Raw genomic sequence first — 14,786 nt, forward strand, 5'->3', positions numbered from 1 at the left:
TGAAGTCCGCCTACAATGACAACCCTTCTCTGTCGGGTTATTGGCCACCATAAAAAGCAGATGGGAGCTGTATCTCCCTTGTGAGTTAACTTAATTTCTTTCTTTAGGACAGAACTGAAGTGTCAGCACATGTACTCAAAAAGAAAGAAAAAACTAACTAATGCAGACACACATTGTCCTCTGAGTCCATATCTGCCCCAATGTCACATTTCTCATCAGCTGCAGTTCCCTCCACCCTGTAATATTTTACTGAGGATACAGTAAGATCTTCTTGCACATCAGAGTCACATTATTCCACTGACCATGCAATCTGTTTTGTGAGGATAAAGGAAACCAGCTTGGTAAAGCTCACCCCTCATGCTACTCTAAGGGACAGGTGTCTTACTGATACATAAATGGTGCCCTCTGCAGAACATTTAGCAAAACTACAGCCGGCTGTTTCAGTAAGTCCCTTCCATTAACGCTACAGTATGTGTGAATGTGTGAATGTACGGCCCTGTCTCAAGGCATGAGACTGAAGAGGACATTTTTGCAATCGGAGCATTTGAAGTTCTGTCTGGTTTTAATTTTTCAAAATATATATATATTTTTTGATAACTTTATTGGTACACAATGAGCATAAAAACTTTGCTTGATGTTATATGTTATATGACCCCTTGACTCAAGTGTATTTCATCAGTATCCCCATCGGGGAGTTTTCTGCCATGCTGCTGCTCAGTTACATTCAAATAAGTTACCCAAGTTTTTAAATCACATTCATTCAGTAAACTGACCACACAAAAGAGACAATTCAACAAATTAAAGTAGAAATTGAAAAATGTCTAAACATGCACCCGTTAATTAAAAAAGCTTTATTTAATATAAATTATGAGTAATGTAAACACAGATAATAGAGAACAGGTAACAAAACTATTGAAAATAATCATGTCAAGTAACAGGTTACTTACAAGTGTTTGCATATGTGTATGTAGGTTAGTATTTATTGTATATATGGAATGCATCTGTAATATGCAAGTTGTGTCATCATCTTCATCAGTCACTATTCTCTCATTTTGTTGATTTTTTGTCTTTTCGTGTGCTTTTTTTCCCCCTGGCTTAATATATAAATACATTTTATTAACTGCAAGAACAAACTATTTTCAATTGTGCACATTAAGTAAAAAAAATAGACATTACAAAATGTTGATGTGCTGGAACAATCTGCATATCTACAAAGAGCATTGCTTAGGTCGAACAGTTAATATTTGACAAAACTTCCTATTCGAAAGCTAATTTAGTAGATAGCGATGAAAGTACCAGTTGTAAGTGCTGAAGGCACTTTAAATACTGATTTTGTTGTGATGATTCTTGACCTCTGAAAAGGTGACAAAACAAGCTCACTTCAAATGACCTTGCTCAATTACATGTTAGGATCAAACACCAAACGTCACATCCTGTCAAATTGCACTGTTTTACTGCTGCACGTGAAATAGGAACTTGGGAAACAGCTCTTCCTGTCCTGCTGTGTAACGCCAGCTGATGGGCTGCTATCCTGACAAGCTCTGATAAAGTGATAAAGTATAAACACACAGAGAGAAAGCGAAAGATCAAAGGAACATCTATTTCTAATGGATGGGGGTTGTGAACGTGGAGAGGGAGTTCCACATTTGCGATCTGGAGGCTGTCTCAGTCTCCCCATCGGCCCATTCCTATACACATAAATAAACAAAATATAAACACACAGATAACCTATTAAAGAGCTCAGCTTGTTATTTCCTGTGCCATTATCTACAGCCTACCGCTGCTTTCACTGTTAAATATGTTCTCCTGTCACATAGTACCTAAATGAGACACCACCTTTATTGCCTGCATTCCTCTTTCTGTATGATTGTTTTTTAGTATTTGAAGAAATACAGGATCCATTAGTTATTATTCAAAGTAATCTTGGAACATTTCTTGAAATACATTTATATAAAATCTCTGTGATTCCCCTCTATGGTAATTCAGTCTTACTTCTACTTACTACTTACTACTTCTGCTTTCCAATACTGTCAAATTGCTAACTTCACAATTATCAGATTTCTTTCTACAATGGAAACGATTCTTTGGATTTCATTTGACTTTCACATCCACCTGCACTAAAGATAAACTCCTGAGTTGGATCACAAAAGCCTTTGAGTTGCCAACCTCAACAGGCAAAAAAATTTGTAAATTGTAAAATGAGGCCAGGTAATACCGAAAAAACAAGATGCTATTCTAGATTAAATCAATCTTGGAATGAGATGATCTGTCTGACTGGTAAGAACAATACAAATCTAAAACGGCTATTATCTGCTGCAGCTGTTTGGTGAGAGCTGGTTAATCTTTGTGTCAGCTGATGATGACGTCCTCTGCAGTTACTGTTCAGTCAGAGTGCACAGAGACCAACAGAGAGCCCGAAGAGAGACTTTAGTGTAACAAGAGCTCTTTATAAGGCTAATTCATGAAAGTGATTACAACTAATGAGAGCTGGACCCAAAGACCGCACGTCAGCACAAATGGGGTATATGTGTGTGTTTGAGCTAGCAGTGTGTTTTTTGTGACTGGTGGTGTGTGTGTTTGTTTACAGCAAAGGGATCAGACAAGTTTACATTTGTTTTTCCTGCAGCAGAAACATAGAGGCTGCTGAAATACCAGAAATACCAAAAGAAAGAGGAGGACTGATGTCTGAGAGCTGAAGTCTGAATTAATCCCAAGAAGTTTGCTACTGGAAAGCTAAAGACACAAAACACAACACTACAAGTTTAATGAGGCATAAATGTAATAGGGCGCTCATGTAAGCTCATTATCAGCTGATTGATGCCATCTGAAAATGTGAATTAGTATTAGAGATCTGTGTTTTGATTAATACTTACCTGAGAAGTGAAGCCTGAATGTCTGAGTGTAAGATCTGTCAAAAAAAAAAGTAGGAGCAGTGGTCACTTACATCAGCGTAGCTCTCCAGTTGGAATATTAAGAGAAGAAAGACCTGCATTAGCTGCAAATCCAGAGGAGTCTAACTCACCAACGATGTGGTCCTTAGCGTGGACTTGAGTCCAGAACTGTGCGTCCTGTCTGAGACAGTTCAACAAAGCAGATGTTAAAGGGATTCATGTACTCACGCTGTAGATGTGTAAAAGCAAGTTCATTAATACACTAACCCTCTTTTCAAGATATTACGCAAGTTGAAACAATATCACATATTTAATTCTAAGCAATTATTAATGAATGCCTATATGTCAAACCTTTGTCTAATAAATCAAACTCATTTCCCTTAAGATGGAAAACTATTCCGTATAGACAAATATGACCATCTGATGATTTAAATTCAGCCATTGTTAAGACTATATTAAAAAAGCTGATACCTTTTCTTCCTTTTTTCAGCTGCTGCCTTAACTGTTTGGAAGAGAGTGAGAAGAGCAGTTAATGGGGAAACAATGCTGTTCATTTAGGATAAATTTAATGGTGGAGTAAAATGCATCAGTGTAAAAGCAGAGATCAGTGTGTGACATGCCTCTCCTGTGTGCCACCACAACCACGAGTGCCACTGAGCACAGCAACAACACCACAGCAGAAAAAGAGCCCAGTATGAGAGGCCAGTCCACATCTGACAAATCTGCTGACATCACACAAGTATTATTGTAAGACACAAAAAGGAGCACCACAAAAGAAGAAGCTATCCAGTAATTATTTTCTTTGTGCCTCATTCGCACCATCATGATACATCTGATGACAAATTTAGTGATACGTTTCTCTCATCTGAGAAATCCTAGATTAACATTGTGACGTGCTGCAGTACGCCTACCCGGTGAAGAAGGTGCTGAAGTTCCTGAAAGATAAAAAAAGAAGCAATGATCTACATTTTTGCAAAGACTTGCACTCTGACCACAACGAGCACAGTGCACAAGCTTATATTGCTACCTCTTGTTACAGTCAGAGGGCGGCTGCGCTCAGAGTGGGCCCAGTTCTTTCCCAGTAAGACACTGTACTGACATTGGTACGAAACCATAAGAGCCTCCTGCACAGGCACCGGGAAAGCTGACTGATGGTGGATCATTTTGGCACGCTGAGTGGCGATGGGAACTTCACTATCTGCCAGGTAGAGGGAGAACACAGCACCAGTGTATGCAGGAGACCCTGTGCAGAGCAAATGCCAAGCATCTGTCTGCTGCTGGAGAACAAGAGTGGCCGGTGGAAGCGCATCTGGCAGCAGACAAAACCCAAGAAAACACAAAATGGCTGAAAAAAGCAAAACACATTCATGTTCCTACATTCAGCTAGCTCTGGAACACCCAATCAATCAGTTGATTAGCTAATTCTGGTCATTTTTAAAGAAACAATAAAACACTATTCATTAGGTAGAGATTTTCAAATATAAATATGCTGGGGTTTTTTTAGTCTGGAAAAAAAAAATGCTCATCACAGAAAACAAGTAATCAAAATATGTCAACCTGGGCGCCATGAAATTCATTTTCCAGTATTGTCTGTCTAATTACTTTTTTAGTTTAATAGCTTAATAACTGCCATCATATTCTGATTTTACAATTAATAATCAGCTCTTTTGCAGAGTCCCCCTTCCAAAAATGAATGCAGTAATCAATTCAGTTGACAGGATATTTTTACAGCCAATGCAATAGCAAACCAAGGCCTGTCCTTCTACAGAATAGGCAATGTAATTTGAAAAATTAATAACGCTCATTTGGATAATGTGTGTTAGATTCACAGTGATAAATCAAAATCGAACAGGAAGTTTAATGCACAGATGCCACTTTGCATTCCTTGTCAAGAAAGGTACTCCAGGTTTGTTTCAGATGTTATGGGTCCTGATATGGAAACGGTGTCAGGGCTGCTCTCACCTGTGACAGAGACTTGAACCACGTTGCTGAGAGTTGAATTCACCAGTCGCCTTTTCTTGACGATCTGATAGATGCAGGCATATTCTCCCGCCTCTCCTCGAGTCACTGGCCCCAAAGCGAAGTGTCCAGGCTGAGGTTGAGGGCTCGATGCCTGACTGGCCAGAGGTTGGAGCACAGCAGATGTTTCCCCAGTCTGCTCACCAGCTTTCAACAGCAGGAAGGTCATTGGTTTGTTGGTGTGGCCAGACTGGAAGCGTGACTGTGATGGAGGAGCAGGGACTGAGCAGTTGAAAGACAGCATGTCCCCAGGTTTGACCACACCAGTGGATGGCTTCACAGTCAAGACTGGAGGAGGGAAAGAGGGCATGGAGCGGGTTGGGGCAGCGTCTGGGGAAGTGAGGAAAAAGACCCAGTTATCTTTACATTGCTGCAGTCCCTTATTTTTATTGATGAAGCCTTAGCCCTGAAGTCACATAAAGCCTTAAATAAATGCTGTCGCCTTTGGGTGACCTCTTTTGGTTGACCTCTTTTGGTTGCAAGACTTCCCTCTGTAATCATCAGCACTGCAAGCAAGTTCACATTGTTTTTGATGTTTGTGTGTGTGTGTGTGTGTGTGGTTTCTATATGAGCAGGATGTAACTACCACTACACACCCGCAGGGCAACAGACAATAAGAGACCACAGAGAGCACCTGCATGCTGCACTTTGGTTTGGGGATTAGAGAGGAGCGGATGGGAGTGTTTATTATTCTATACCACATGTAGAATCACCACCAAGCAGTGAGTGAACAGATCAACTCAAACTATAAATCCTGTGTTTCTTGTTTAAAGTTAAAGGTACAGCCTAGACCTCATCATCTTTCTGCTTTATCTTCTGCACTGGAGGCAGTTTCCATTTAATGAGCCATAGTGATGTGTCTTCTATCTATATCTATATCATCATACTGATTTAAAAAAAAAAAAACAAAAACGCACACACAAACACAAACCTTTTTGGGTCTCCAACTGCAAATAGGGACTGAATGCGCTATAGCGGCCTTCCTGGTCTTTGTACAGACAGCAGAAGAGTTGGCCTAAATTCTCTTCCTGTACCCGGACGGTGAACTGAGCCTCCTCAGCTCCGGACTGCAGCTCTATGGAGTCCACCTACACGAGTGAAAAGAAGTAAATGAAAAATAAAATCATAGTAGCCCTGTGGTACCAACACTCTAAAAACCATACACATTCGCAAAAAAACTGCACGCTACCTTCTCTCTGAACTGGTACAACATGAACAGAACCCCACGATGGCCCTCTGGAACCTTGCAGGTCAGGATTCCTGTGTCCTTTGACCTAAAGTAGATGTTCAAGGTAGGTGCCAGAAGAGTGGGAGAGGAAGTGGATGCATAAAGTCTTTCTAGACAACAGAGAGAAGGGTGTGACATACAATACAACAGGAATCAGTTAGGTCTGACAAATTTCACGTTGGTTAAGTAACAGTGGTTTCTACATGTGGTGACACTCAGTGTACTGGTACTTTGTACCAAACCGATGATTGGAGCTGCTGAGGATATTTAAAAAATACAAGTAACCTTTAATTCAGATGGTAAGAATAATATTAAGTGAAAAGCAGAATGGATTTATAAGGTTCGCTGAAATAAGAGAAAGTATTCTCTTGGTATATATATATTGACCTGCAGAAGGCCTTTGACACTATAAATCACACACAATTATTGACGAAACTGGAGAAATATAGACTCCTTGCCATAGTTTACACCTGGCTTCAAAGCTATTTACAAAGTAGATGGCAGTGTGTACAAATTAAAGATATGGTATCAGGATTTAGGGAGATCACCTGTGGAGTACCGCAAGGCACTGTGATCGGTCCAATATTGCTCATATTGTATACTAATCATATTTGTCATGTTTCAGATGTATCAAACTTGATCACTTTTGCAGATGACACAAATTTAGTTTGTTCTGATAAAAATTTAAAGGATCTTCTGAATACATCTTCCATGAAGGAGCCATACGAATTATAAATAAATCAGATTTAATACTCATAGAAATCCATTGTTTGCACATTCCTGTGTTATGAAACTTGATGACTTCTTTTATTATCAAATAATGTTCAGATAAAAATCAGTGTCACTTCCTGCCATTATACAAACATTCGTCCTAATATGTGGAATATGATTAAGAATGATCTCGGCGGTCCGTCTAAGTTTACAGTATCAAAAGCTAAAAAAGCATTAAAAGGAGATGTTTTTCGGATATTGGAGCAAAATTATCCAATGATGCAAGTGCAAATCTAAAAATGTGTAATTCACTGCTGGTCCTCGGGAGACTGCTCTGTAAAGTTATTTTTGGGGGATACAAATTTCAGTGATCTTGTTGCTTTCTTTTATTTTGAAGGGTATACCATAATAATGAGAATGTAGGTTAGACATAGTTATAAGCTTTTTGCTCCTGCCTGAGCCTGTTCATTCACTGCATTACACACACACACACAAATGATCCTTTGTAAACTTACGATGTTGCTGGCTTGTTTGTACATATTGTATTATGATAACTGAATAAAATTACAATTACAATTAAAGCATGTTATCAACAGAGCTCTTTGATTGTACAGTTTATGCAATATATATATATGAAATAGATTGTTGTTGCTTCTTTGTTCTTCACAAACTAAATAAGCAATAATAAGATCTTATTAATAAATGTCTCTCATGCTATACTCACCCCAAAGATGTGGAGAGGTAAATACCATAATAAATGTCCAAAATGATCGTCCCCCATTAACAACCTGCATCTTTGAGACAAGAATAAGACTGTCTGACATGTGAAAGCACCTCACTGCTGAAGCTTCTCTCTCTGTCTCTCTCCCTCCTCTGGTCTCTGTTACTGTTTTCTTCATATGTATCACATCCTCTTAAAGACAGAACACTACGGGAAGTCAAACCTACAAGCACACTTCCTTTTTAGGAGTTGGTCGGATATGAACAGTACGATGAGAATAAATAGTTGGCTCACATTTCACTAAGGCACATATGAAAGTGTTCCATTGTCAAGAAGCCAGGGTTGTCACCTGTTGGCATCAGGATGTTGGCGATGATACAGTAGTGCATGGCCACAACATTAAGTTCTCCTCCTCCTATGTCTAAATTAAAAGTGTACTGCAATTCAACATCAGAAGCACGTCATCCACCGCATTAGCACTTTCATATTTATAAATGTAATTGCAAAGCTGTTGCATTCTTTCACTTCCCGTGATACAATAAAATTGGGGGAAGTTTTATGGTCTTATTTATTGTTTCCAGTGATTTTGAGTCAATAAGGCCTTTTGACAGACTGCTTCTTGCATAACGCTTTTAAAATCGTAATTTTGCTTATTATGTCATTTTAATGTTCAGTAGTTGTTCCAAATAAAGAATAAAGACTTCTGTTGAGAAAATGCACAAGTTGAGCAAAACTTGCTTCCTTCTGGGAATTTTATAAAGTGAAATAATTAAACACTTATTTAATTATTTACTTACTGTTTTTAAAACAACAAAAGATATATATATATATATATATTTTTTTTTTTTTTTTTCATTTCAAAGAAAAATGTCTAAACAAAATCATAGTTTTTATCTTGCAGAAATAAATAGTAAAACTGTGGGAGAATTTGGGCTCAATACATCTGGACATGATAGCAAAACAGAGAAAACTGATAATAGTTACCAGGAATTAGGTCATTGTTAGATCGAAAACATGTTTATAAACTGTGTCAGCAACTCTAAACTCAAAACTTGAATCTCTGTGAAGAAGAGGATGTTTAGTTTTTGCATAACTGAGGGACTTGGACCTCAAGCCCAAAGAACAACGGAAGTGAACATTATAGACGTGATTTACATTTACTCTCAAAGTGGTAAATCCTCGTCAAGATGACATTGAAAAAGTCTGGAGTGACTCGTAACTAAATGACAAAACATACCCATTTTAACAATCCAAGTTTAACCATGAATGGCAATAAATGAAGAGACAAGTTTTTCTCCTTCCTGCGTCGTGTAGCTTTCATCTGATCCAGAAACCGCCAGTTTCTATTCCACCAGCTAATTAACATCCACCTTCCATCCTGGGTGTAACACTGTCTCTGATAAGATGCTAAAATTAAAGTGACAAGGGTCCAGATTGAGAAACGCTGTCATGTATGCACAAATGGCAAAAATGTGTCACCAGAGGGAGGGGGAGGAGGGAAGAATGCTCTATCCTTAGCTCTGTGACATGCATCCATGTCCTCCTTCAGTTTCCAGAGAAAGATTGACAGACATTTACACATGAATCCCAGCTATAAGTAGCTGATGGAGGACAGGAGGGGGGGGAGAGCTGGCTTCATTATGGCCTGTATAAAGACTGAGTCCAGGTGCAAGCACGTGTGCCTAGCAGCAGCAGAAACCCGGGCAGTTCTCTGCCGGAAAAAAATCAATCTGAGTTGCTTTGTTCTTTGCACTTGACAAATATTTTGCCTGAGATGTTCTGATTGTTGCACATTAACACTTGATAGCCTTTGTGTAACACATAGTTTGCTTTTAAAGAAAGAACAGAAAAGCCAGTTTTGATTGTTGTCCACCTTCATTGAATTGCTACCACCTTCACGTATTAACCTTGAGGATTGCCATCATATCTAAAGTGATATAAATGTTTTTGCCAGATCAGCCAAATAAGTATGGCGAGAATAAAATCAGCTACATGTAGGAGGCACTGTCACACTTCATACTTTTCTTTTGACCGTCACACCAGGCAGGAATTCACGGGTGGATTCACTCTCTTGTATGTATCCACTGGAGACTGGTGTGGAAAAGCAGTGGGAACAATTTCTTTACATTTTAAGTTGGAAAGAACATATAATTATTCAAAATGCTAACACAGGCTTGAACTGAGGTGAACTAAATAAAAAGCAGCTAATGCTTTCAAAGCTGTGCTCATCTGAACAACACATCTCCCTGACTGCAGGCAGTGAACAGGCGAGAAACAGCAGAGGTACAGTTATGTGTCGCCAGCTTTGTCCCACAAGATGTTTTGGCATGCTTTATGCAGAGCTCCCATTCTATAAACCATCCAGGGATGAGCCAGGAGGTCTGTGTAAGAATGACAATTAGAGCAGAACTGCACACGATATGACGAAGAGAGCACAATTTACACATCTCTGAGCGATCAACGAGTTCTATCATATAAGCTTGTCCACCTGCTGAAAGCAAATAATTTAATAGATGAGGAACCGGAGGTGGAGGAGGTGGAGGTGGAGGAAGTAACGGGGGTAAAGGAGGTGGAGGAGAGGTGGATGTGAAGATGGAGGTGGGGGAGGTGAAGGTGGTGGGGGAGAGGTGGAGGAAGTGAAGGAGGTAAAGAGGTGTAAGAGGTGGGGGAAGTGAAGGTGGTGGAGGTGGAGGAAGTAAAGGGGGTAAAGGAGGTGGAGGAGAGGTGGATGTGAAGATGGAGGTGGGGGAGAGGTGGAGGTGAAGGTGGAGGTGGAGGAAGTAAAGAAGGTAAAGGAGGCAGAGGAGTGGTGGAGGTGGTGGGGGAGATGTGGAGGAGGTAAAGGAGGCGGAGGTGGTGAAGGTGGTGGGGGAGAGGTGGAGGAGTTGGTGGAGGTGAAGGTGGAGGTGGTGGGGGAGAGGTGGAGGTGAAGGTGGAGGTGGAGGAAGTAAAGAAGGTAAAGTAGGCAGAGGAGTGGTGGAGGAGGTAAAGGAGGCGGAGGAGTGGTGGAGGTGGAGGAAGTAACGGGGGTAAAGGAGGTGGATGTGAAGATGGAGGTGGGGGAGGTGAAGGTGGTGGGGGAGAGGTGGAGGAAGTGAAGGAGGTAAAGAGGTGTAAGAGGTGGGGGAAGTGAAGGTGGTGGAGGTGGAGGAAGTAAAGGGGGTAAAGGAGGTGGAGGAGAGGTGGATGTGAAGATGGAGGTGGGGGAGAGGTGGAGGTGAAGGTGGAGGTGGAGGAAGTAAAGAAGGTAAAGTAGGCAGAGGAGTGGTGGAGGAGGTAAAGGAGGCGGAGGAGTGGTGGAGGTGGTGGAGGAGAGGTGGAGGAGGGAAAAGCTTCGTCTGCTTCCTTTTTGTGCCCTCCATCAGCCAGCATCACTCCTCCTCTCGCGCGCAGCTCAGCATCCACGCGCGCACTCGGGAACTGTTTCCGGACGCCGCAGTGCCACCTGGGTCAGGGCGACGTCACCCGGCGTGAAATGAACAAAACAAAACAACCCCGAAATAAACCAAATGAATGAAGATATGGACGAAGACTTGACTTCACAGCCGGAGTATCTACGGACGTTAGTGAGGAGACTGAAGGAAGTGTTTGACATCTGTGACGAGGACTCGGACGGTTTTATTGTACCGGGACGTTTGCTGCAGCTCGGCTCACAGTTTGGCCAAACACAGCAGGTGAGAACATCGACCTTCATAAAAAGTAATAAAAAAATAAATTAATTAATAAATAAACAAAAATGTCATGTTATCATTTTCTGCAAATACAGCATGTGCTGTACGGAGCTGGGCAAAGCTCCACTTCGCCTCATTATTTCCGAGCAGCAGTCAACTGGCTCCTTCACAGAATTATCACCTTTCACTTTGTTGTGCCATGAAATGTTTTTCTAACGCGGGGAGGATGACTGAAACTTTTAGTCCTCAATGGGAACACTGGGAATGAATAAGAAGTCCTCACTTTGCTTTGCTAGATCACTGTTGCCACTTATATTCGTTGGTCTCTCTGTCTGGTTGATAGATTTCCTTTTATTATTTTACACACGTTTTGGATTTTGGAGACTTTGCATTGTTGAAGTGATTTCATTGACAGGATCCCATTGAAGACGAGGCTGTGAAACGTGAACGGGCCAGGCTGACTGGCAGCTTCACATCAGAGATTCATAAACAGTCTGGGCTGATTATTTTAAGTTAGCTTTTGTGGATTACCGACGTGTATTTGTCAAATATCTCCCCACCATCAGACCATATAGTGCTGGTCCTGCGCCACCATTTCTTTTGGAAATGAATGAGTTGTTTAAGTCAACTATCATAACTGTCACAAACCTTGTTGCTTGTTGTTGGTGATGTTTTTCTTTCTCTGTCAGTACACAGGACGTCGCCTGGACCTCTGGGCCTTGCTGCATGTCAGGATAGTTGTTCCTGATTAGATCCCCAGTGTTGTGCTTATCAGTGGGAACATGGTGGATGCACTGATGAGCTCCTGGGAGAGCTTTTTTATAACCTGGCAAATCAGTTTGTTGTAGGAAGAATATGTCATTTATAGCTCATACACAGGCATGTTAATACATCCTGTAGATTGCAGTACAATTCTTTACACTTTATATTTCAGTGCATTACAAAGTATAGTCAGTTTTTTTACAGTTATGGAAATAATGGTGTTTCTTTTTCAGTAATCTAGCTAATTAGTTTCCATCAGTACAACACAGTTATCAATATGTATAGATAGTGTTTTTTGTTTTTGTTTTTTTTTTTCTGAAATGTAATGTAAAAATATATAACATTCAGGGTTTTCTTATGATGATGATGGTGAACATGATAGTTACTGGTAACTTTTTACTTTCATAATGCTGTAAATTGATTATTAACTCAGTTACTTTTATACTTAAACTATAAATAATGACTTTTTCAAAGCAATGTATCCAACAGCATTTATTTTTAATCAGCATAAAAGGGTTGTTTTACGTGCCACCAAACAGCCTTTTTACATTGATTATATTGATTTTCACGTTCAAGATCTACTTTATGTTGAACCCATGACCCAAATATACAGAACATTTAGAAACAAACGCATAGATTTCATCTGTTCTGTTAATTCTGTATTTTTCAGTTAACACCAGTGTCCCCTCTCTGTCATTGCCCTGTATGAGTAAATCCCCCTGGCTGCTAAGTGTCTACCTGACCTACTAATGTACACTCTGGATGACTTCCTCCCAAATGTACAGTCACAAAAAAAATGTGCACACACTCCCATTATCCTTCACTTTTCTCCTTTGACTCCTTTTCTTTCTCCTTCACTCTGTCCTTGAAAAAATTAGGACAAGTCAAAAGGAATTATCTAGGCCGTCAACAGTCTTGAATAACACAAATAGATAGATCGCCATTGTCCATTACCCTGATATCAAAACACATTAAAATGAAATATATCACCATCTTCAATGAGCACTGCCATAAGTGTGACGTCGTTACCAGAGCTCTGTATGTGTGTGTGAGAGCTGAGTTGAGCCACTATTTTTGGTTGTTTTTTTTTTACCTGGGAAAACTCAGCAGCTATTTTCAGTTCAGTCTCAGACCTCTGCTAAAATTAGTGCTGTTAAAAATTGAACAATGTCATGACAGTCATGATGCAGAATGCTCCATCCACACAACACTCAGACATCCCACCACCATTCCGCTGCTGGCCCATGGAGCCACAAAAAAAAATGTCTTTTCTTCTGAAAACCGAACTTTGGACTACTGTTCACCAGTCCAGTTCTTTTTCTCTAACCCAAGGTAAGATGCCTTTTTCTGCCATCATCTCTGGTTTAGGAACACCTGGGCATGGTGGACTGCTATAGTTGGACTCTGTTTCTGGTGGCTCTTGAAGCACTAACTGCAGCTCCCATTCTTGTTAAGCTCTCCTGAGTTTTTAAATCAGCTCAGCTTGACAGTCTTCTCTACGCTTTGTCCCTTTTGCTTGTGCAGCTTTTTCTAACCAGACTTTCCCTTTCATCAGTATGCTTTTATACAACACTGTGAAACTTGCTATGAAACTTTGGTATCACTGATACCAAAAGATAAATCTGCATAGGGAACTAAATGTTTTTGCAGCAGCAGTAATATGTTGAATGTAATTTGTTGGCCTCTATATTTTCTCCATACTTTTCCACAGGTGAAGAGATTGGCCAAATGCCTGGACCTTGACTCTCACGGGAGGATCAACTTCAAAGACTTCTGCCGCGGTGTGCTCACCATGAAAGGTTAGGATGAGTTCAAATACAGCACCTATTGGATTTCCAATTGTCTGTGCTTCAACTTAATATATCATTAACATGCTACTTTGCATGCTCGTAGAATATACTTGAATTAAACTTTACTAGCAGTCTCTGACAGTATATATTATTATTTTTCCATGTGGTACATGTAAGCTTGTGATGCTTAATTGGTATACTTTATTTGAGAGAAAACACTTTTAACTGTTAGAAATGTTTCAAACAATGCCCAATGTAGTGGATGGGACATTTTGTACTTTAGCTTTCTGATGTTACTACATAGCAGCATATCAAATTAACAATACCAATGCATGGGACAAAACTGTCATACGACATCAGTATTCGCAAAACATTATGCGTTTAGCACTGCATATAAGGAATTACTGCTGACTCAGACTAAGAAGAATCATGGAGGCTTTTCTCTTTGCAGGTTGTGTTGAGGTCCTGAATAAAAAAAATGGATCAAAGCTAATCACAGGGCCATATTGGACAGATAGGAGTTGCTTTGAGGTGAGTTTGTGTATGTGTGTGTGTACGCGTGTGCGCGCGCCGAATGTCAATTCATATTGCCTGTACTTCAGTATTCTGTCCACTTGGTGGTACTATTTAGCTGTAGATGTTCACTCTGGTTGCAGAAATAATTAAAGAAGGTTTTTCATACTTTGGGGCCCCAAATCTGACACGAATGAGACCAGAGAGCCCTTTAGATAAGATTTTAGTTCCAAGGTCTTCCATCTAATAAGAGTTTTTGCTCTTAAATATTTCATCATGGAAGATGTTTTAAACAAAATGAGCCACACAATCTGTCATTGTGTTAGTTATGGATAGAATACAAGTGAAAATTAAGTTTCATCTTTGGCTAAATGAGAAAATAGTTGTATGTACTTGTGTTTTCTTAGCTTTATTGATTGCTGACAATGTGTCCCCAGGATTATGCTTGTACTGCTGCTATTAATTGTTTCGAGTTTCATT

General features: G+C 40.1%; 1 protein-coding gene across 2 annotated transcripts; it reads right to left on the minus strand.

Annotated features, from left to right (window-relative positions):
* Positions 1-890: 890 nt before the first annotated feature.
* LOC115047913 (uncharacterized) lies at positions 891-7,698 on the minus strand. Of its 2 annotated transcripts, none has more exons than XM_029509137.1 (11): positions 7,574-7,698; positions 6,100-6,248; positions 5,842-5,998; positions 4,854-5,240; positions 3,919-4,200; positions 3,803-3,826; positions 3,512-3,613; positions 3,363-3,393; positions 3,023-3,072; positions 2,874-2,908; positions 891-1,688 (listed from the first exon to the last, which is right to left on the minus strand). In XM_029509137.1, the coding sequence occupies exons 1-11, from the start codon at positions 7,671-7,673 to the stop codon at positions 1,605-1,607; spliced, it is 1,401 nt and encodes a 466-aa protein (XP_029364997.1). In that variant the 5' UTR covers positions 7,674-7,698; the 3' UTR covers positions 891-1,604. The 2 variants fall into 2 exon arrangements, with proteins under 2 accessions (XP_029364997.1, XP_029365005.1); XM_029509145.1 differs by having other exon boundaries at positions 6,100-6,184; positions 7,574-7,686.
* Between the last annotated feature and the right edge of the window lie 7,088 nt (positions 7,699-14,786).

The sequence above is a fragment of the Echeneis naucrates genome, chromosome 1 (assembly GCF_900963305.1).
Source record: "Echeneis naucrates chromosome 1, fEcheNa1.1, whole genome shotgun sequence".
In the NCBI taxonomy this organism is placed as follows: Eukaryota; Metazoa; Chordata; class Actinopteri; order Carangiformes; family Echeneidae; genus Echeneis; species Echeneis naucrates.

Excerpts from the sequence above, each read along its gene's own strand:
- LOC115047913 (XM_029509137.1), bottom strand. The coding sequence starts at position 7,673 with ATGTCAGACAGTCTTATTCTTGTCTCAAAGATGCAGGTTGTTAATGGG. Across the intron at positions 3,614-3,802 it reads TTCAGCACCTTCTTCACCGG|ATTTGTCAGATGTGGACTGG; the intron begins GTAGGCGTACTG and ends TGATGTCAGCAG. Across the intron at positions 2,909-3,022 it reads CGCTAAGGACCACATCGTTG|ATCTTACACTCAGACATTCA; the intron begins GTGAGTTAGACT and ends TTTTTTTGACAG.